A 22348-nucleotide genomic window follows, 5' to 3' on the forward strand; every position below is an offset into this window, starting at 1 on the left:
TGTCAGAAGCCTTGCTGAAGTCAAGGTAGACAACATCCACTGCTCTCCCCTCATCTACCTAGCCAGTCATTCCACTGTAAAAGCTTAAATCAAATGAAGCATCAAGAAACATCCCTTTAACCAGAGTACTGAAAGGAAGACAACAAAAATTTGGTTCCTCAAGCTCTATTTTCTCAATGCATAAGTAATTTTTCTGAGTTTAATAATAGATCTCAGTTAGTAGACAACAGGTTAATGCCTCCCAATTGTTCTTTGGATGATTCCTTGCAGAATTAGGTTAAAATATGAAGTGAATCATTGAAATTCAAGTTTAAAAGGTGTAAGCCAAAACATGCATAATATGAAATCACTCCTTTAGATCAATACAGAGCATTTCTCAAAGTGCTCATCTTGGCAGCCTACATACAACCAAGAAGACATGCTTAAATCATTCAAATTTACAACATTTGCTGTAGGTGAAATTATTCAGCTACAGCAGGTCAACCCACTGGCTCAACATGGCCAGAACTGGGAGCTGTCAATTCCATTATACAACTTACCTCATTTTTCCCTACTGTCAACTATATGCTAACTTGTGGCAACATTAAAAAACCTCTACGACTTGACCTATTTCACTAACCTGACAGAAAAATATTCAGTAAAAAAATATTAAGCAAAAGTCAAACACCTAGACTATCTTCTGCTGGGTCAGCAAGTTGAATGAGGAAAGGAATAAGCCACAGCATTTCAGAGCAAGCACAAGAGGAAGGAAAATAGCACATGGCTAAAAAATGAGAGAAGAGGAGTTGCAAAGCCACCTCCTTTCACTGTGATTTTAGATCAATTTAGTCTCTCCAGAAATCAGCCCTGTACATGATGTGGGTCAAAATGTTTTTCTATGGCTTTTTTGATTTCATTTCCAGGCATCAGCATGCTTGTCATCCACTCAGCTGAGTTTTTTTTTTTTTTTTTTTTTAAAAAAAAACAATGAAATGCTCCAAGTAAATCCTTAAAATTATAGTACTAACATATATGGCAACCTAAACGGTCCTTACAACGGCAACCAACCTGAAAAGACTTCAAGAACATTCAGAGTGGTAAGCTGCAGCTTCTGCAATAGTAGGACAATAGCAGGGGGTAAATGCTTCTGAAGAATCTGGCACATATTAAATGATCTATGGAAAAAAATAAACAATATATCATTACTCTCTAACAAAGGTATTGAAGAAAATGTTCAACAACTGCACTAAGTACAATTGCAATCTTCAAGACCATATTAAAATTTCAGTATTAACAGTTATATGACCAGCCAATAGCCCTACATTCAATTTCATTTGCATGAACTATTTCTGAATCAGGACATGATACTTCTTTATGATATATTAGAAGATTTCATAAAGATAACAAGTCATTGGCTTTCTCAAGAAAACAATTAGGAGTGCCTTAGCACAGAAGGTACTTTGGCAAAATAAGTAAAACCATAACCACTGTTAATCTGTTTTCAGAAGTACTGAGAGCTCACAGTACCTCCTGACTTGAAAGAAAAGATCATGACACTCAAAGTCTGGCCCCTGACCATTGTCTAGCATGGTGGCATAAAATGAATCATAAGGGTCTACACTCCACATCAAAGTCATGACTCAACTGTAGCATGCTGTTTCTCAGCTGGGTTGTTTCAGCAGGAACAGTAGTTCCACTAGCAAGAAACCCCACAGTTGTTTGAAGCAGTTGTCTCGTGGGATTCACTCACTATTACTTAAACATATCAACTCCAGCGTGGCAGTTCTGTTATTTAATGAGTCCTCAGAAAAGGTTTCCAAAAGCAGAAGTTCCTTCTGTTGCTGCATTACGTTTGATTTGAGCAATCTGGCAGAAATGACCTTCAGAAAACTGTATTTGTTAAACTGAACAACTTTTATATAATACTCATAACTCCTAGAAGGCCAGGTTACTTGCATAAGTCATCAGCTGATTTGAGTCATTTTCATTTACTATTAATTCAGAAGGTTTTCAAAAGAGTCACCTCAACACCAACAAAAATTTCTCCCCCCATCTTGTTTTTCCTGCACAAATAGCTAATATTTTCCCAAAATGTCTCCAACTGACCTTCTTGTCCAAGTCTGAAAACAGGACTTCACTGATAATTTAAATCTGTTTTGCTAGCAATATTATTTATTGCCTCAAAGCAAACAAAAAACCCTTCAGAAAGCAAACGAAATTTTTCAAACTGAAATGGCTTCATCTRTGGCTTCCTCTTTAATGGGCTTATACTAATTTTCTTTTAAACTCTAATAAATCATTTAATCTTTCTACCAATTTATTATAAGTTAACCATCGGATGCAGGTTTAGAAGAGTTAAGCTTTCCACAGGAAATATCTAAAAAGAGAAATACTATTCCTAAATTAAGGGAGCAAGACAATTCTGCATTTATGTAAATAAAATGAGAGTGACATTGTATAGAAAAAAATAAAGCTATATGCTCTCAAACTTTCTGGCACCTTTGAACCTCTGCGTGGGCATTCTAATTAGTTGCTCAGGTTTTTCTGGTCATTATAACAGTGCACAAAATGCCTTGTAAAATGGGAGATAAAAATACTTAACCTAGTGAAAGGAGTATAGATCCTTATCCCTGATAAGATTTTAAAAATACCTTTAAAATAGCAACAAACTGGGCAGTAGTCATGTGACACACACACACACACACACACACACACACACACACATCAATCTATTGCGGAAACGGTTCAATAAGTAAAGAAGCAAACATTTCATGCTGAAAATAGTATAAATGTTATTTTCCAATTACTTGGTTGAAGATAAAAGGCACACAAAATCCCTTTCAAGATCTGTATATCAAACGTAACTAAGTAGGATAGGAAATTGCTGTTATCCACCCATTAACCAAGTGCTCAGTTTTCAGATCTGCAAATTTTTTAACACGCTAGTATCTTCAAATATTTGGTCTGTGATAATTCCAAAGGAAGCACCTCAACTATGAACATAGAAAGTTAAATACATCAATAACCTCGWCCACACAACATAGTTTGGTATCAAATATGGTTTTGCTCCACAGTAAACACTTTAAATAAAACAGTAATTAACTGCCTAATAAAAGGTGTGATTGAGCTGTTCATAAATACAGAGCAGTTGTTATTGTTGTCCCTCAACACAGGATTAAAACAGGTGTATAGAAAACGCTTACCTCWTATCTGCTGTTATATCCTCATGCAAATACTTTAGCAAGAAGGCTATTCTGTTCCTGTCATGTTCTGTAGGAGATGGAAAGAATGTTTGCAAGACCTGTTGCATGATCTCAAGAGTTCTGTTCTGGAACAGATTAGTAGCTTTTCCATAGTTTCCATGTTGTGTATCATCAAAAAATAGATCAATTAGGTCAATTATCTGAAGCTCTGTATCATTTGAGTGTAGAGCTTCTTCTATAATAGCAAGGTCAGCAATCATACGAAGGAGACCGTTCTGCAAGACTAAGTCAGCAATATTAGTATTACTCAGGTTTTCTCTGTTAAGACCRTCRTYATAAAACATATCTATGTAACCTTCTTTAGACTCATTTTGGAAGAGTTCCAGAAAGTCAATAATTTCTTTGACAATCAGCARTAGATCATCTGATGACTTTTCATTAGCCACAAGGAAGATAAGAATATGCATTATTTTAGAGTAATTTTTAGTGTTACACTCACATAGAAAGGTRTTCACAATCTCTTGCAAGTCTTCAAAGTTTCTTAACATAGCATCAACAGATAATGTATTGAACTGCTGTATTTGAACATCAAGATCCACTGAAGAGGACTGTCCGGCAGCTGCCCTTAATATCAGAAGTCCTTGTTCTACCATCRTAAGTAAATGTCTAACATTAAAATTCACCAATAAGCTTTCTATACTAGACTCCGCATGAAGCCAAAAATTCTCAAAATTATCAGATGTACGCTCATTTCTACTTAAAGCAGATAATGCCGTAAGCACTGAGTAAGTCCGATTTCCAACAGATGATAGTGTTATTAAAGGCTGAACTACAGAGAAAAAAGAAAGGACAGCTTCTGTATCTAGCAATCTAAACACTTCATTAGTCATGTTCTTAAAGTTAGAAAGAACAGTCCTTGTAAGTGATGATTTTGTGTCTCCACTCAAATTTAGGGCACCATAAAGATCATCCAGTTGTTCAAGAATAGCTTTGGCTGCCTCCATTTCTGTTGCTTTCATATCTTCCAGCATTTCTAGAAGCTGTAAAGCAACCTGCATCTTCAGTGTGGACAAGCATTTGACTGAGCCTGTAATATTGGCCTGCAGAGGTACAGCATAGCTAGCTAGTTCATTCCAAAAATCTAGCAGTTCTTTGAGAACTGAGTCATTTAAAYGATACAACTTAGAAAACTTCAGAAGAAGAGAGTTCCAGTCTTTGACCTGATGAAAAAAGCAAGTCAAATTGTGAATGACATCTGTCTGAAAGTCTTCCCTGGTACATGAGGAACTGTCCTCCGCAGGGATCATTTTCAGCTGCTTAATTACATTAATGACTCCGTTGTAAGCAAGAGAAAAATTGCTGTGCACAAAATCACAAGGTTTAAAAGCAGGATCACTTTGAGGTGCTGCTGTTGTGAGCATCCAGCAGAACGCTGCAGAACTACAAATTGAGGCCTCTGTAGGTTCATCAGTCGTGTCACTAAGTGCCTCCAGTAACATYAAAAGACTTTCTACTTGATTAGATAGTTCTTCCTTGGTAAACATTGGTATTTTTGCTTCCTGAGTCAGTACGAAAGTGTATACATCTGTTAGTGCCTCCGTGATGTTTCCAYGAGCTAATCCTTCTGTAAGGCTGATGACATCACGGAGAAGATGAAATACCTCTACTACATCAGAGAGCTCATCCTGTCGCAACAGCTGTGCCAGCTGCCTGAAACTAGTCAGATTCCAGTTACACAAATTGTTCACAAATGTGTCCCACCAGTCTGGTAACATTCCTAACTCAGAGTTCTCAATATACAAAGATTTGATACTTTTAAATAAATGTTCCAGGCTCCACTGGACTTGTTTGAATTGACCTATCAAGAACTCTACATCTGTTTTTTCCAGRCTTCGCACCAAAGTGACTACATGCTTTAGGAATTCTTTATCACCTTTTATTGGAAAACTAATAAGGGTAGAAGACTTGAAAGTTTTGAGTGCCTTCCTTACCAGTTCAGCATTCAGTGCTGCTGTTTTTATCAGTGCCTGAAGAGCTGTGTTGTATTCTGCTTGCAATTTATGAGRCAACTTTGAGTCAAGGTAACTATTCATATGTTGAAAGAACTGCATCAATAAATTGATATTTTTCTCATGCAGGAAACCTTCAAGCTCAGTATTCAAAGGAGAGGAAATGYTTTGCTGAATATCAGAAGTTTTATTTTTTAGGGAAGTTTGAATTTCTGCCAAGAATTCTGTTAAGAAAAGTTGGTGATGATGAAAGGGATTAAGGAGTACACTGGAATTCCTGTAAGATCCATGGATTGACTGAAAATGGGTCTCATTTGATGTATACTGCAAGTGTCCCAYTAAACTGTTGACAAGCATTGGTATTTGCCCCCCTGAATTATTTACAAGTGTAAAAATAAAGTCAAGCACCTTAACAACATCTTTTCCATAAAATTCAGAAATAATTGATTTTAAAGTTTTTGTTATAATATTAAAATAGACATTTACACAAAGAACATGAGAGGCAGATAGGGAACATTCAGGGAATACCAAATTAAAAACCAAATTAACAAAATCTACCATGTTTCTTAGTTTAACATCTGTCTCTGTGTTTCCCAGAGATCTCAGCAGAAATAGAGTATGTTTTGCACTTTCAAGGTGGGAAGGCGATTTGTATTTTTCACTAAGGTTACTAAGGATATGCATCCATCTGTTACAATCTTCTGCTTCACCCACTGTACTGAAGTTCAGAAAGGAATTAAGATGAGGAAAAAGATTAATTTGTGAATGACTTCTGCCTTTCAGAATATTGTCCAAAATTAATTTAGTAATATTCTGGAARGTGTTGATACAAACCAAGTATTTGTTTTGAGATATACTTTCTAAGAAAGCAGTTGTGTCTTTTATCGTCATAAGAATAATTCCAAGTTCTTCTTTGGAGAGCCTGAGAATAGTAGAAAGTGAGTTTCCAATTGAATATATATTTGCATCCTTACCCTGTCYCTCAGAGCCTCCTGAGATGAAAGTATCAAGCCAAGAATTCAAAGAATTTCCATTAACAGCCTTCAATACAGACTCCTGCAATTCAGTTATCACAGCTTCCATAATTTCCAGAACATCCTCTAAATTGTTACCTGTAAGCAAGCTTGTGACATCAATTGCATTGTTAAGTACACTTTGGAGATTAGTAATGAGATCTTCAAAATCTTTCCAATCATTTAAATCACCACCTTCAACTATACTTTTCAATAGATGCATTGCTGTTGTAGCTTCAACAATAAGCATAGTTGTCTTATTGCATATTTCAGTATGAGTTGTATTTAAAAGACCTTCAGAGACATTTGCCAAACTATATCTTAGATTGACAAAAAAGGTTGAATTCAAACTTAAAACTTTGGACGCTTCTTCAAAAACCTCTGTCCAGGTTTGAAGCCATACAAAAGTGCAGTACAAAGCAGAAGGCACATTTATCTCATCTCCCAACTTTGTTATGTTAGACAAAATACTGTCCAATGGAAGCAGAAGGAAGTCATAAACCTCTATTGAATTCTCTACAGAAGTAGCGTTTGAGAAATAAAAATCAGTGCATCCATTATTTACCATGCATTCTGCCGAGACATCAAAGAATTCTTCTAAATAACAAGAGGCAGCTGCTTGGAGCTCTTCATCCATAAATAAAGTTTTAAGGCTGCTCAGAGTGTTATAAACAACTTGCATCTCTCTGTCTTTCTGTGCTAGAGACTGGGCCTGAAACTCAGTGTAGTTAAAAATGGTTAATATCTTTTCACAGAGAGGCTTCTCAGAGAAGTTCCAAAGAAGATCAAAAGTTTCAGACACAAGATCAAAAACTTTGTCCCTATCTTGGAAATCACGCCATACTTGAAGAGATAAAATATCTTCCGAGGTCTCRTAAAGAAATGTTAGAGTATCATTGCTCTCAATATTTAAGAGCAGATCAACATTCTGATAAACTGAGAGAAGTATTTGCACAAATGAGGACACAATACCATTGTTTAATTTCTGGATGTCTTTAAAGAAATCTGATACAATTTCTTCAAACTCTTGTGCTTTATATAAAAGAGTTACATTTGAGAGTGAGAAGGAGGAGGCATTACTCACTCCGTGAATTGTACTGAAATTTGTATTAAGATGGTCTTCAGTCAATGATCTAACCTCATAGAGATTTCTTATGAAGTCTTCACTTAAGTGTTTTAGATAGCTCATATCAACCACATTTAAATTTGGCCAACCAGTCAGAACATTTTGGAGTAAAAGTATGCTTCTATTAAGGATTTTTTCATTTTCTGGTATGAAAAATATAGTTCTAGATAGGGGCTCCAATATCTCTGCTTCTTCCACTTGGCTCAACTGAGACAGCCTAGAAGCAAGTTCATACCACGTCATTTTCACCATTTGCCAGAAAAATTCCATGTTCTCTTTCTGCCAGAATCTCTGAAGAAGCTGGAAGTTTTTTAGTARCTCATTATGGAGTTCAGAAACTGCAAGTGTGAAATCTGTGGCAGATACCTCTTCTTCAGCAAAACTGTTTAACCATGCAATAGTATTATTCAAGATAGTTTCTATAAGAGACTGGAGATTTGATGGGGCTGAGAAATTGGGCACCATGATTTCTTCTAAGAATTCTGTAAGGTATAAGAAATACGAGATTTCCTTTTCACCAAAAATCCATAAGTTTTCTTCTCTCTTTAAAAGCTCCTTGAAAGATGTCAAGATCCTGAAATATTAAGCAAGATTTTAGTTATGTAGTAAGCGAATAATAAAAAAAAAGTTAAATATAAATTTTACAATTTTAGAATAAAGTCAAATAATGTTCAGATATTTAAATAGCAACCAAAACAATTGCCACCAGACCTGCAATAGCCCAAGTAACAGTCAATTTGGTTTATAAAGGCATAACAAAAACCATTCAGAAGTTAGTCACATTCAAAACAAAAGCTGAGTGTAGGCAAATAACTTAAAAGTATTTCACTCTGGCTTACAGGATTGATTATAATTACTGATAAACTCATACTTTGAGTACCTCACACCTTCAGCTGCTGAAAAGAGCAAAGCTTTCATGMTGGTTATTTTTATCGGTAAATTTGTTTCTATAAAACTATTAAACAGCTCTACACTTTCATGAATTCTGAAAWTTTTTTTTATCATACCTACTGAAAGTCAGAACATTCCAGTTCACCCACTGATAGTTGAACAGTATTAATATCTAAAAAAACACTATGAATTTACAGTCAATATCTGAATTCTCCAACTAATGTTTTAGTTGTGTCAATAGCATTTCTCAAAAGAATTTTTTTTTCCTTGTACAGTGTTACCAGCTCTACAGTACTGGTCAAAATTGAGGTGCATGAAACAAGGAGCACTTCAAATCAAGGCCTTTGGAATGCAAAGTTGCTCCTCAAACGTGTTTTTTTTTTCAATAATTAAAAAGCAGAAAACCACACACCATTAAAAACTTTTGTGAGTGAATTTCCACATTAATTACTGGGTTATTTATGCAGTATAGAAAGATAGATGTCAAACATTAAGAGTAAAGTGCACATCATCTGGAATTTGTTTCCTAGACCTCTACAAGCCAAAGAAACATCTTGTACCATGCAAGGATAATCCGAACAAGTCAGGTGATTTTGGTAGTACTACCACATAGAGAAAATAGCACATCTTCTAGAAACAGTATTTAACACCAAATCCCAGCCACAAATATGCACATACATTGATCTTTTTAGCAAAGTTGGGAAAGATCACAAAAGAAGATGTATCCAAATGTTCAAAGTATCAGTTCATTTTTTTTTTTTTTTTTTTTTAACCACCTTTTTTCTGTACTCTAAATATCAAACAGCTCTAGTACTTTTGAAAACCAAAAGTCTGCTTTAGTCAAGCTACCTAAATCACAGTCAAGTTCTGCTTGAATGAAAAGTACAACCTGGCTTATAGGACAACACTGTTAAGCAGTGGAGCTGATGCTCAAATTCTACCATTTATTAACTTTTGGTTCTTCATCTGTCATTACACTGATGGTGGTTATTTCCCTTCTATAGGTTAAATAAGTGACTGATTTAGTAGAGTTATAGCAGCATAATGAAAAATAAAATTCAGAGTCCAGAAGTATAATTTAGAAAACATTTTTATCTAATAACTGATTGCCAGGCACAGCATGGTAAATAGCTGAAAGAATTAAACAGCTAAAAGGAGATAGAGCATTCAGCTTGTCTGAAGTTGTTCCATAGGGGATTTTTCCTTCTTTAAACACAGTARTGATTAAATGGCTTTTGTTGTACTSTTCGTCCAGATGTTAGCAGGGCTTTAATTCAAGTAACTTAGTGATGAGTAACCCTAACAATGTATTAGAATTGTCTGGATTCAATCACTTTGATTACTATTGATAATATACCAGATATGGTGTCATCTTTTTAAACGCTTTTGAATGACAGCCAAAAAGATACACCTTTCTGACTTGGCAGGATTATATTTCCTCCCAATAACCCTGAAAAACACCAGTCACTTGACAAAAATAAAGGAGGGTAATTATGTTCAACTACTACCAAAGTCCAAAGTGGAGGCAGGGTAAGAAATTTGTGGAAAGTGGTTAAAAAGGGAAATTCATTCATTAGTTTGTTCTTACCGCGCCCAAGAAGTGAAAGGGGAATAACCAGATAAATTTTGCAGAAACGCTGAGTAATGATCTAAGATGGACTTCAGACTGAGCTTTTGCTTGGAACATAGAGATACTTCAAGTCCATCTGCAGAGAAAATATACATTTCACTATAAAGAGACAAATCAAGCAAAGTCTTGATGAACACCTCTGTAAACAACTTTATCAACTCCCACTGAAACAATTTGATCTTATAGACTTTAGGTCTTGAACGTGAGCAGACAAGATTTACAACCACATTCTTCAGTTCCAAGAGAAATCCATAAAGTACATTTTAAAAGTAGTAAATGTGCAATTTTTAGTGAAGGGTTTGATCTTAGTACTTGTGAATGATTTAAAGGAATGAGCTACAGAATCGATAAATATTGAGTCTACATAAGGCGCACCTGTATCAGCAAAATCCTTAGAGGATAAAGGAAAAATACAAGGTATCTTCTGAATTATACATAAACTGCAGAACTACTCCACAAAGAATGTTAGATTTATTATGCAAAAGTGCACCTAGTGCTGCACTCATCCCTGAAATTACAGTTAATTTCTTCTYCTCTAGAATTTCAATAAACTGAAAAAACTCTCGTGAAACTCACTATTGCCATCTAGGGAACTAAAGATACATGGGAGTGTAATGGATTCGAAAACCTGTACAATAAGTTCACATTAGAACAGTTTACTAACAGAGTTTGCCAATTTTTAAAAAAAAGTACTGATTATTTTTACATTAAATTCCATAGAAACCTGCTTACTGATGAAGTATTCATCACACATTTCTAATTAACTCTATAGACAGAAAAGTAGAGAAGATATACAGATATATGGRAAAAAACAGTAGATCTTTAACAAGATCTTAAGAACCATTTGGGAGAGGGAAAGATGCTTTAAAAATTAAACGAAGCAAACAGATGATGTTGGAGGAGATCATTTTTTAGAGCTATTTGGATAAGCAATATTGTACCCTGCTTCAGAGCTCATTTACATCACATAAAACGTCAAATAGAGTACCATAAACATCTAATCAGAAAGAACACCAAGATTTCAAAAGCTCTCCCATTCCTCAAGAGAGATCTGATATTGCAAATTTTTCCACTAATAAATGAAAAAGCAATGTATTCCAGTAAAGTTAACAGCAGATGAGTCAGGACATCTGGGATATCACAGGACAACTGGGATGAAGGAAACCAAGCAAGGAGTCCTTGCACTAAAGTGAAACTAGCCTAGAAACACCTCTACCAGGTGAGCAGTATAGTCTGGTCTCCCCTCTATTTATATCCYAGCCTTAAGAAGAGTTACTGTCAGCACACCAATACAAAAAGAGACTCTAACCAGGCACAACCAAGTGGAATTTTTCTGACAGAAATGAATCATCAAAAAATGTTCCACCTTACACTAAAAATCACAGCTATTTACCTAATAGAAAGAAAACAAATCAGACTCTGCATGTTATGAGTTTTCCTTGCTTATGATTCAGTTGGAAATCCTAAGATTGATGACAACACAAACAGGCTCACAGATGTAGAATCACCACCTTTTCCCTTTCTGAGGAATACTATCCTCTAAAACAGACATGAAATCATCAAAACAACCCTGCTGTGGAGTAGTTTCCTCATATGACTGACCTGTGGAGCCCACTTTCTCATTCACGTACTGAAATATTTCACACATCCACCCAACAAAAGTTGTTAAATCCTTCCAGTATGGGTTTCCCTCAAATGCAAACCAAATCTCAAGTGCATTATTAAAACTGAAATGACACAGAAAACAAAAAGTTACCATAATTAAATCAATTATTTGTTTTTAATTCCCTTGTGAACACACAGAATTTAGAGAATTAGAAAGAAATTGTATCATTATCGTATGTATACATAACAGTCCTATCGACTTCAAACAACTGATGCAAGCAGGCCAATGGCTAAGTCCTTTGCTAGAGAAATTAGCAGCAAAGCTATTACATCACTAAGGACAACTGTAGTGCTAACTGTATTACTAACACAGGTTTATTAGCAGACAAAGTGTCCAAAAAGCCTTTTTAAGAAACACTGACAAGATATTTCAGTTCAAAAAGTAACATGCAAAATGCTTTTTTCTTGTCCTTAAATATAGTCATTGCAGAAGAAGAAAAAAACACCAAAAAAAGTCACTTTGTCATTGGGGGGGGAGGGGCAGAACATCTTGCATAAAAATAACATTGAGTTTAAACCACCTTGCTTCCTCCACAATGTTACTTAAACACAAGGCTCTTCCTCCCATTGGGCTTTTAGGTCCATCAGTGCTTTTAATACTCATAAATGGGATGTTAAACAAGTCTTCCTGACAATTTCAAATTAGTTTAGAAACACATGGGGAAAGGGAAGGCAATCAATCCTTTTCCAGCAGCAAAAATGTGCAGGAAAGATGATACAAGTTTCTTTATGTTTAAGAGGCTATTACAATCAATGAGCTTGACTCCTCCTGCCAGTGCAGGTCATCAAATTTCTGTCAAACTTAGGCTCCATAATATTACTGCTTTTAAGGTAAATACTTCTGTGAAGTTCCTCATGTAAGTCATGCACATAAACATATTTAGAATACATGAAGGACATGTAGAAGATATGCAAGTTTGTGATCTAAGACATCTGTTCAGTGTAAATGCAACATCCCGTTAACTGCATTACACTTGCATTTTACCCTTCAGAGTAGGGATAAAAGATCCTATCCTATTTTAAAGCACTTTATTGATGGAAAGGTTTGTTCTAATATATTCCAATTTAACATAAAGCAATTCTGTGAATTTCAAGTTGAGTTATTGCAAATCATAATCAAATTAAAATTTCATATGATGATAACGAGATGTTGTTCCAAGACAGAGGARTCACCATACGACCTGTTTAGAAAGCAGCTTGCTTCCCAAGTACTGAAGTAGTAAATACCAGGAAGCAGGCTGAAGAGAAGCAGCAGAAAACTCTTGCATGCAAGTAAGAAGACAAGAAAARAATAGCTTTAATAATCCTAGCTAATTGCCTGTCTTCAGCCTGTTCCCCTTAAAAAAAAAGGGGGGGAGGGGGAAAGAGAACATCCTCTTTTACTTTCTCACATTTGTGCTTTATAGAAAGTTATTGACATTGGGTGGTAATCAAAAAAGTAAAAATCAAGGGATTGACCCTTTTATCTATTCAGTTACTAGTTCTAATTACTGCACTCCAAGCTGCTATTTGCAAGAACAGAATCAGGATCTTTACGTACAGAAAGATATACAAAATACCTACAGTGTGAAGAGCAGCTGTTCCTGGCAAGAGTTGAAATGGATATCCTCCCCAGATGGCATCTCTGTGCTCCACAACTGATTAATTTTACAGTAATAAGCATAATTTTTAGTTAGCTGCTCCTCTATTTCTTCCCATCCCAAAAAATCATCCGGTATTGAATCTGGCACACTTTGTTGTCCTTGAATTACTTTCTGCAGAAGTAGGACCTTTCACAATAAGGAAAGCAACAGTTTGTAACCAGTAAAAGGAAAACCACTCTGAGAATTAGGCTGTGCTTCTTAGATATGAGCAAGACAATGTTAGTGAAATCCATCATAAAATGGATTAAACCAGCAAGCTTTCAAAGGCCTTCTCAAGTTCTTCTGGAAGCCACAGCTCCATAGCTTGTCTAAAATGTCACAACCACTCAGGAGTCTCAGTAGGTTCACATATTATCAATGACTTTATTTACTATTCATACTAAGCAGAAAGTTACAGCTCCTACTAGTTTAGTTTATTTTGTAATAGCAGTAAGGCACAGTAAGCTTTAAATCTGAAAAGAATGAAGAAATACTTACAGATTCCTTTAGTAATTGAAGCTGGTTGCTTAACTTGAAAGTCATCTCTGAGTTATTGCTAGGGCACATATATACTCCTAAAACACTGATGTCATCTGAGCCCTGTGGAAGCCTGAGGGCCTTCTCAAAGACTGTAAGCACGTCATTGCATATGTACGAAGAATTGCTCAACAGCATCTAAAATTTAATGAATTTATTGTCACTTTAAAAATGAAATCAGTATAGAGGAACATATTTAATCTGCACTCCATATTAATTTTCACAATGAAATGTCAAAAGACAGGAAAAGATTGCACAAAGTTAAGGTGGACCAAGATGCTGCCAAATAAAATGTAAAAAATTTACCAAGTACTTTTTTTTTTTTAAAAAAAAAAAAAAAAAAGGACCTGCAGCTTTCTGCACATTAATATACAACCATGAAATAACATACCTCTTTTAAATCCACAAAGAGCCTTTCAATGTCTAGATGAATGAATCCATCCCTCCGGGTAAACAGAATCAGTTTTTCCAGGTTACGTAAAACTTCTGAAAAACATTCCCCCCCCAACAATAAAGGAAATATTTAACCAACAGAATAATTTGGGAAGGATGGGTGGGTACAGTAGGAGTCGCACTTCTGAAAAAGAACTGTATGACATCATTAAAAAAAACCCACAGACATAAAGGTTTCAGTTTGGTTCAGATGGCTGTCATGCCCRAAGAACTCTATCCTTTTTCACAAAAAACATACACGGTTGCGTTCTGCGGGTCAAAGATTGTTCCCCTCCTGTACTGCCAGTGGAAAAAGCTCCTCAGATAAGGCAGACAGAAGAGAGAGTTATTCTTACATTGACAAAAGTAAGGCCCTACCTCCTTTCACAGTTATATGARAGCAAACCCACTGAATTCAGTGTGCTTTCATGGTTTACAGCAGCACAAGASAAAAGTGAAGTCCTATGTCAGCTTCAGTCCTATGGCTGCTCTCCATCATCTTTGAAAGGTCCTGGAGAACTGGAGAGGTGCCTGAGGCCTGGAAGAAAGCCAATGTCACTCCAGTCTTCTAAAAGGGCAAGGAGGAGGACCCAGGCAACTGTAGGCTGGTCAGCCTCACCTCCAGCCCTGGAAAGGTGATGGAACAGCTCATTCTGGATGTCATCTCTAAGCGCGTGAAGGAAAAGAAGGTGATCAGGAGTAGCCAGCATGGATTCACCAYGGGGAAATCCTGCTTAACCAATCTGACAGCCTTCTATGATGGAACGGCTGGCTGGGTAGATGAGGGCAGAGCAGTGTATGCTGTGTAGCTTGACTTCAGCGAGGCTTTTGACACTGTCTCCCATAACATCCTCCTGGATAAGCTCAGGAAGTGTGGGTTACACGAGTGGAYAGTGAGGTGGATTGAGAACTGGCTGAAAGGCAGAGCTCRGARGGTCMTCRTCAGTGGCACGGAGTCTAGTTGGAGGCCTGTGGCTAGTGGCATCCCCCAGGGCTCTGTACTTGGTCTCATCCTGTTCAACTTCATCAATGACCTGGATGAGGGGACAGAGTGCCTCCTCAGCAAGTCTKCTGATGATACCAAGCTGGGAGGTGTGGCTGACACACCTGAGGGCTGTGCTGCCATTCAGAGAGACCTGGACAGGCTGGAGAGCTGGGCAGAGAGSAACCTCATGAGGTTCAACAAGGKCAAGTGCAGAGTCCTGAACRYAGGGAGAAATAACTGTAGGCACCAGTACAAGCTGGGGGCTGACCTTCTGGAGAGCAGCTCTGCAGAGAAAGACCTGGGARTGYTGGTGGRTGAYAAGTTGACCATGAGCCAGCAATGTGCCCTTTGGCCAAGAAGGCCCATGGTATCCTCCGGTGCGTTAGGAAGACTGTTGCCAGCAGGTCGAGGGAGGTGATCCTGCCCCTCTACTCAGCCCTGGGGAGGCCTCACCTTGAGTACCACGTCCAGTTTTGGGATCCCCAGTACAAGAGAGACATGGAGCTACTGGAGAGAGTCCAGTGTAGGGCTACAAAGATGATCAGAGGGCTGGAGCATCTGCCCTATGAGGAACAGCTGCGAGAGCTGGGCCTCTTCAACCTGGGGAAGAGAAGACTCAGGGGGGATCTTATCAATGTGTATAAGTACCTGAAGGGAGGGTGTCAAGGGGACGGGGACAAACTCTCTTCAGTTGTCCCATGTGACAGGATAAGAGGCAATGGGCAGAAATTGAAGCACAGGAAGTTCCGCCTGACCATGAGGGGGGATTTCTTCCCTGTGAGCGTGACGGAGCACTGGACCAGGTTGCCCAGAGAGGTTGTGGAGTCTCCTTCTCTGGAGATCTTCAAGGCCCGCCTGGATGCAACCCTGTCTAAAATGCTCCAGGTGACCCTGCTTGAGCGGGGCGAGGGGAGTTGGACTAGATGATCTCCAGAGGTCCCTTCCAACCTTACTGATTCTATGATTATGAATGCTGTAAATACAGTTGGACACTTTTCATATGTTAGCTGTTGAAGGTTTACTCTTCAGTCAGCAAATCCTTTTGAAATGCAGAAAGTTTGCCTAATTCTGTAAGCACAGAAACAAAACTGTAGTCTCATCTTTCTGAAATAAGAGACATAAGAGGAAATAAAAGAATCTTTATATTCCAGAAATGTTAGTAAGTTATGGTAAGAGGCTGCTGAATGTGCACCATGATAGAGGTGAGGCTTGTCCCCACGTCCAGCCAACGCTGAGGCTGAGGATGTATTCTCAACAGGCGCATAAGCACAGACTTACATACAATACATATGTGCATGTACACACAGGTAGCTACACCGAACAAGCTTATCAGTGTGTATAAGTACACAAGTTCTGCACCCTCAGGGTCAGGCTGTGAGGTGTTCCAGGGAGCTTCTCTCATTGATTCACATTGAGAAGTGTCRCTGGATAAGGGGCTGATAGCTCTCCCTCGACAGCGATGGGAGAAGCCAGGTCAGGTGCATCATTTTTCTGTCTAGGTTATTGGGTTTCCCCCACCTGCCATTTTGCCTTATGCTGCTTTGTGGGGTTGGGATTATTTATTTATTTATTTGTTTTTAATAAAAACCAACAGGGCAGATATCTAGCTGTTGCAAATCAGTATAACTCCATCATTGTCATCAAAGAGGGTACATCGATTTACATCAGCTAAAATTGTGTATGCTGTATTTCAAATCAACACATCCCAAGAAATAGACAAAATGAAATATATTGAGTTTCTGGAGTTTTTTTCTTTCTTTCTTTCTTTTTTTTTTTTTTGGTAATTAGAGTGCACAAGTAAATCAGGATTCATTAATATTATTAGCTGCACTGATGGATTCCACAAGGCTAGGTCTTATAAGAAAACCCAYCCCTTTTGGTTTAAAGGCCTTATCAACCCAGAAAATCAACGATCAGCCAAAACCTATCCTCAGTAACCTGACTTAAAATAGATTCATTTTACCTTGATTTAACACCTCTTAACCTAGCTTACATTTATTACTATTCACAACAGCATTGCTGAATTCAGAAATTGTTGTTTTCAGATCCTAAGCTTATACTAAATGTCCTAAAAGTGCACCTAAGYTTTGGGGAAAGGACGTTAAGAGTACTTGTTTCCTCATGAAATCTGCTTCCTGCTGTGCACTCAGTTGTGTTGCTCACTTCTAGCAGCTAAAACGTACTTTAGAGATTACCTTAGTTAGTCAATACAGTTTACTAGATTATATGATTTTCTTGTGCATCAATAAGAAAACTGCTTGTTAAATTCCTATTCTGAGGAATCAAATATAAAAACATTAAAGGAAAGCAGCATATATGTTCCACAGGACAATATTGCAGCCTATTTTTCATCCATTATCACTGAAGTTATAATATAACCTGAATAACCTTTACTTCTGGTAATGATGCACAATGCTACAGTACACAAAATTTCTAGAAGAGCCTGTGTCATTTCCAAGAATGACCTTCACACAAGAGGTTTTTACTTGTAATTTGGAGACATTCAGTTACAAATTGAGGACAAAACTACACAATTTCACTGGCATCTTAGACAAAATTTGTACTCGAAATGTACTGGTTACTCATTATCGTAAACTCAGAAGCAAGAAGCAGGTTAATTATGACTATCATTGTCCCCAAAAGAACAAAAGTGTTTTTTTTCTGGGCAAGGTTTTGCAGAGGGAGGGGGCTGTGGGTTGGTTTGTTTGAGGTTTTTTTCCTGAGGCTTTTAAGGTTCCTGAGGCAATACATTGAGCAGGTACCTGAGGAATTTCCTTCCTACCAATATCTACATTTTAGTTCTCCACCTTAAATCCTTAAATCCTCACAAAAAGACATCTTCTCATTCTGCACCACCACCCCCTTTTTTAAAAAAAAAAAAAATATATATATATATATAGATCTCTGTGCATCCTACAATATGATCAWATTGCTAACTCCTGGGTGTTACAGTTCCAAGCATCAGACAATCTGAATCCTAGTGCTCCATACAATACTACAAAAGTATCATAAATCTGAAGTAATCACAATCGCTGAATAGATATACAAGAATTTCATAGGAGCCAATTCACCTTGTTCGATGAAACTGGCTGCTGAACACAGATCCAGTCTCTTGCGTTAAAGGAAAAACACACCATTACCTTCCCCAAGCGCTTCAAAACTGTCCRCTCTCTTCCAGGAATGGTGACTTGTGTTTTCTTTACCACCAGCCTAGCTTTTTGCCAAGAAGTGTAACCCGTAGAGGAAGAAGCACCCAGCTCCTGCACTCTGCAGACCTAAGTTCTTATTTAAAGGAATATGAATGTCTGTGTGTCCAGCTTGGGATTTTGCTTCTCTTGCAATGACTGCCAGAAAAGCCAAGCTGCACCGAAGTCTAAAAACACATGACTGATGGCTTCAGAAACACCTCTGAGTTGCTGTAAATTTTAATTTTTATTAAACAGATCTTTTCTTGAATTAGATCTTTAACCAACAGCTACAGTCAGCACAGAGAGTCAAAGAAGGTGCCCAAGGCAAGTATTTATTTCTGACATCAGAAGCGAAAACAAGTAGTGTGTGCTGTGTTCATCATTTTTAGGGAAATAAATTCAACAAACTCGAGAGCTGCTGTAAATATCCAAGCATGCTATGTATTAGAGCCTGAACGCATCCATAAAAGCAGAATATTATCCATTAACTATATTATCCTGTGGCAGTCTGTGCTAGTGACTGCAGCAGAACGCTAGTAACAAGTAACCACCATGCAGCTTACCTTCAGCRAAGTACAAATCCTGTGTTACTACATTTCTTATAGCTCCATCTATGAGAAGCAATCTCTTTGTAACAGGCCACTGAGGCAGATCCTGAAGCACAGCCTGCATCTGCTCCAGATACACGATTCTGCACAYAAAATGTAAGTAGATCACAGAAACATGCAGCGTGCCATGGACAAAAGGGTCAGGCTGTGATGAGTTATGTTACTTTTTGACACACAGTCACAATATCATCTGCTTTGTARTTTGTTATAGCAACAGTAATGTGACAGAGTTTACTTTATAAAAAGACACCCAATTCCAAAACATACTACTAAGCTATTAAGCAACTTGACAACAGTGTCCCAGTTAAGAGCAGACAATAGACTTCACAAAATTTTTCAGCATGCTAAGAAAAAAAAAATAAGTACAAATAAAACAAAGCAAGCTTCCTCTGACTCAGTATTCACTGAGCAGGCTACCAGATAAGAATTACAACTTGTTTTCATGGAAAATTTATATACAATATCATCCTTTCTTCCCTTCTGTAGCAAAATATGTAGAAGTTCTTCACAAAAAAAGTTCATTTTCTATCAAATGAAAAATTTCTGAATGCTCAGCCAGGAAAAGGAGGTAGCAGCTGCTACTCCACGGGAGACYTAAGTTGAACATAGGATTTGCACATCTAATTATAATTTCATATCCATTCATTGTCTTTGGAAACATTTTTTGCTTTTTGGGGGATACCAGCTAAAATAGGTTTGTTTGGAAAAGGAAGACAGACCATATCCATTTTGTTAGCTAGAAGAACAGCATCAAATTCAGCACCAAAGGCATTGCCTGATTGCCTCCTACTTGAGCGATACACTGTATTAGGCCACCATTTACAGTATTATCCTTCAGGTTTACCCTCAGAAGCTGGTTTTTAAAGCATGGGTTATGCCTCCTACAAAGGACAGTTTTTAGATACGAGTGAGTAAGGCTATCTGGTATATCTATTTGGTAYAGCTCGTAACTCTCACAAGTGATGCGAGTCATCCAAACCACAGTTAGGAAGAGAAGGGTTCAGGCCTGAGTTCTATCTAGGACCTTCGTGAGGTTGATATCAACTCTTACGGAGATTTATTTCTTCTCTGTATCTACAAACTTAAGTCACATTCAGTATCCTTCCAGAAATGGGGTCCTAGCCGCTTCATTTTGCATAACTAAGTTAGAACAATTGTCTTCATTTTATTTTAAAACATGAATTAAAGTCTCCAAATTTGTAACAAAATAGACTTTTAGTAAGTTACTAACCAATTGCTAAGAGGATAATTCTACTGCACCAGAAAGTTTGACATATTTAATAAAAGATCAAATCATTCTGCCTAGAACTTATATGTGCAGAACTTATAGTCACATCTTCATACAACTGCTTACATTTGCATTAAGTGATAAAACAAACAGGAAACTTCAAGCTCCAAGAAAAGTTCAAAAGCATTATAAACAAACACATAAAAAGCCCCACTTAACCTCATTGTGCCACAAACACAATTAGAAGCTACATGTATATAAATATGTAGGATTAAATTGTAATTCTGATCTCCGTAGTAGGTTGCTGCTTAAGATCTGCACAAATTAACATGTATATGACTCAAAACAAAAATCCTGTACATTTTAGATGTACTAGACTTGCTGTGCAAAAGTAGATTGATCCTATAGCACACATGCATGAGAAGCATTACTGATTCACAGCAGCTACTTGAAGGAATTAGACTTTGCAGGACCATTTACAGAATTCAGGCCCCAGTTCATCAATTATACCCAACTGCTGATTCTTACAATTCCTAATGGTGTACTCAGATTCTCTGCTGAACTTCTAGCTAGGTACATTTACTCTGAAAAACTTATTTAACATCTTTTTAAGAATGTGCATGCATTAAAACAATTATTTGACAGAATATTAAGTTTTGAATTGCAGAATAAAGAATACAAAGTTCAACCTACTCCATACTCCAAAAACAGCCAAAATGAAAAAATAAAAGAATGTGAAAATAAATATTCAAATTGAGACTAACTTCATAACATAAGTTGCAGAAAGAAAATAAGTATAACTTACATATCATGAGATGTATCATGCCCTTCTGAAAAATAGGCTTCTGATTTCTCATTCCATTGCAGGATCAGGGTGATTATCCCTGAAACAATTTTCRTGGCTTTATTGTCATCTAGAAACTGAGACAGTAAGTTAGCTACCATTCCTTCAAGTTCAGAAAGAAGCTTCTGAAACTGGAGACTGTTGAACCATTGATGATATACCTAGTAGATTGAAAGCAGAACAGAACATACCTTTGTGTGTAGAGAAGCAAAGCCTTCTTATTTCACCAATATATGGAAATACACAGACTTCACACGTCTGTGGGATGGGAGTTGTGGTTTGCTTTTGTTAAAAAAACTATATCCCCCCCCCCACACACACACACACAAAATGATAGTAAGAGTTGAGCAAAACTCCCAACAATTTGTCTAGACTCTGAAATGATAGCCTCGCAGAGGTTAATTTGCAGTAGGTTGACTGACCTGCAAGCCAGCAACATAACATAACACCACTCAGAGGACTTAACATCCCTTCTTGTGCTGTCTCTGTTTGAAGATCCAGGGATGACAAAAAGCTGGCCTGGGACTGCAGCTAAAGGCAAGCCTCCTCAGTCTTGCTTCTCCCCCTTCCAGGGCTTCTGCCTCCACTRCCAACACCGTAATGGAGAACAGCAGTCGCAACATATTTTGGCCCCATGACACAGCAACACATGAAGGAAGAGGCTGCATGCTCCCATCAAGTACATGTAATAGGGCATGCCAAGCCATGGTCAAACCTGCTGACCACCCTCTTTTCCTCCACTATTAAACTTCAAGTACCAAGTAGTTATAACAGATTTTCAATACAARAGATGCTCTGTTCACCAAGGGAATTTCCAGGGACCAGCAGCTTACAGCACTTGAAGTTGCCATTGGAAGGATGTCAGCACTTGCCATATGACATTATTACTGGATTTTTCTATGATAATAATAGGAACTAATTTTGGCAACCACATTAAACGATGACTTCAAGTCATCATACATCTATAACAAAACTTTTATCAAGACAGAAGCTGAAGCCTATATGTTTGAGGAAATATATGATAAGCTCAACTGTACTTACTTTGGATAGCATTTCAAACATCGCCTGAGCAGGTTTATACACAGCTAGTGGGTTTTTTTGTGGGTTTTTTTTTTTTTTTTTTTCCCACTGAAAATACATTTCAGTGGAAAAACACCAGCATTAAGGCAGCTAGATAAGCGTTTTCTCTAAGAAACACTGAATTGGCTTATCCTCTTTTCCACACAACTACATGCGTGTCATCCTAATACAGGTCAATACACTCCCAAGTTGTTTGCCAGACCAGAATTTTTATGTGCTACACTGGAGATTTATTATCATTCACCTCAATACACTTTAGCCACTATTGCAAGAGGTAGCAGAGGGGGAATTAAAAAATTATACATTTT

General features: G+C 37.3%; 1 protein-coding gene across 1 annotated transcript in view; it reads right to left on the reverse strand.

The window, feature by feature from the left end:
• ABCA13 (ATP binding cassette subfamily A member 13) overlaps positions 1-22348 on the reverse strand; it is a 202159-nt gene that overhangs the window by 150999 nt on the left and 28812 nt on the right. The window contains exons 10-18 of the mRNA XM_085305455.1: positions 20922-21121; positions 18844-18971; positions 14067-14161; positions 13637-13813; positions 13080-13285; positions 11421-11578; positions 9810-9927; positions 3183-7904; positions 1048-1154 (exon numbers count right to left, since the gene is read on the reverse strand). Coding sequence (XP_085161581.1) covers positions 1048-1154; positions 3183-7904; positions 9810-9927; positions 11421-11578; positions 13080-13285; positions 13637-13813; positions 14067-14161; positions 18844-18971; positions 20922-21121 — 5911 coding nt within the window. The remainder of the gene's footprint in view (positions 1-1047; positions 1155-3182; positions 7905-9809; positions 9928-11420; positions 11579-13079; positions 13286-13636; positions 13814-14066; positions 14162-18843; positions 18972-20921; positions 21122-22348) is intronic.

The sequence above is a fragment of the Rhea americana genome, unplaced genomic scaffold (assembly GCF_003343005.1).
Source record: "Rhea americana isolate MKP2758 unplaced genomic scaffold, rheAme1 scaffold_220, whole genome shotgun sequence".
NCBI lineage: Eukaryota > Metazoa > Chordata > Aves > Rheiformes > Rheidae > Rhea > Rhea americana.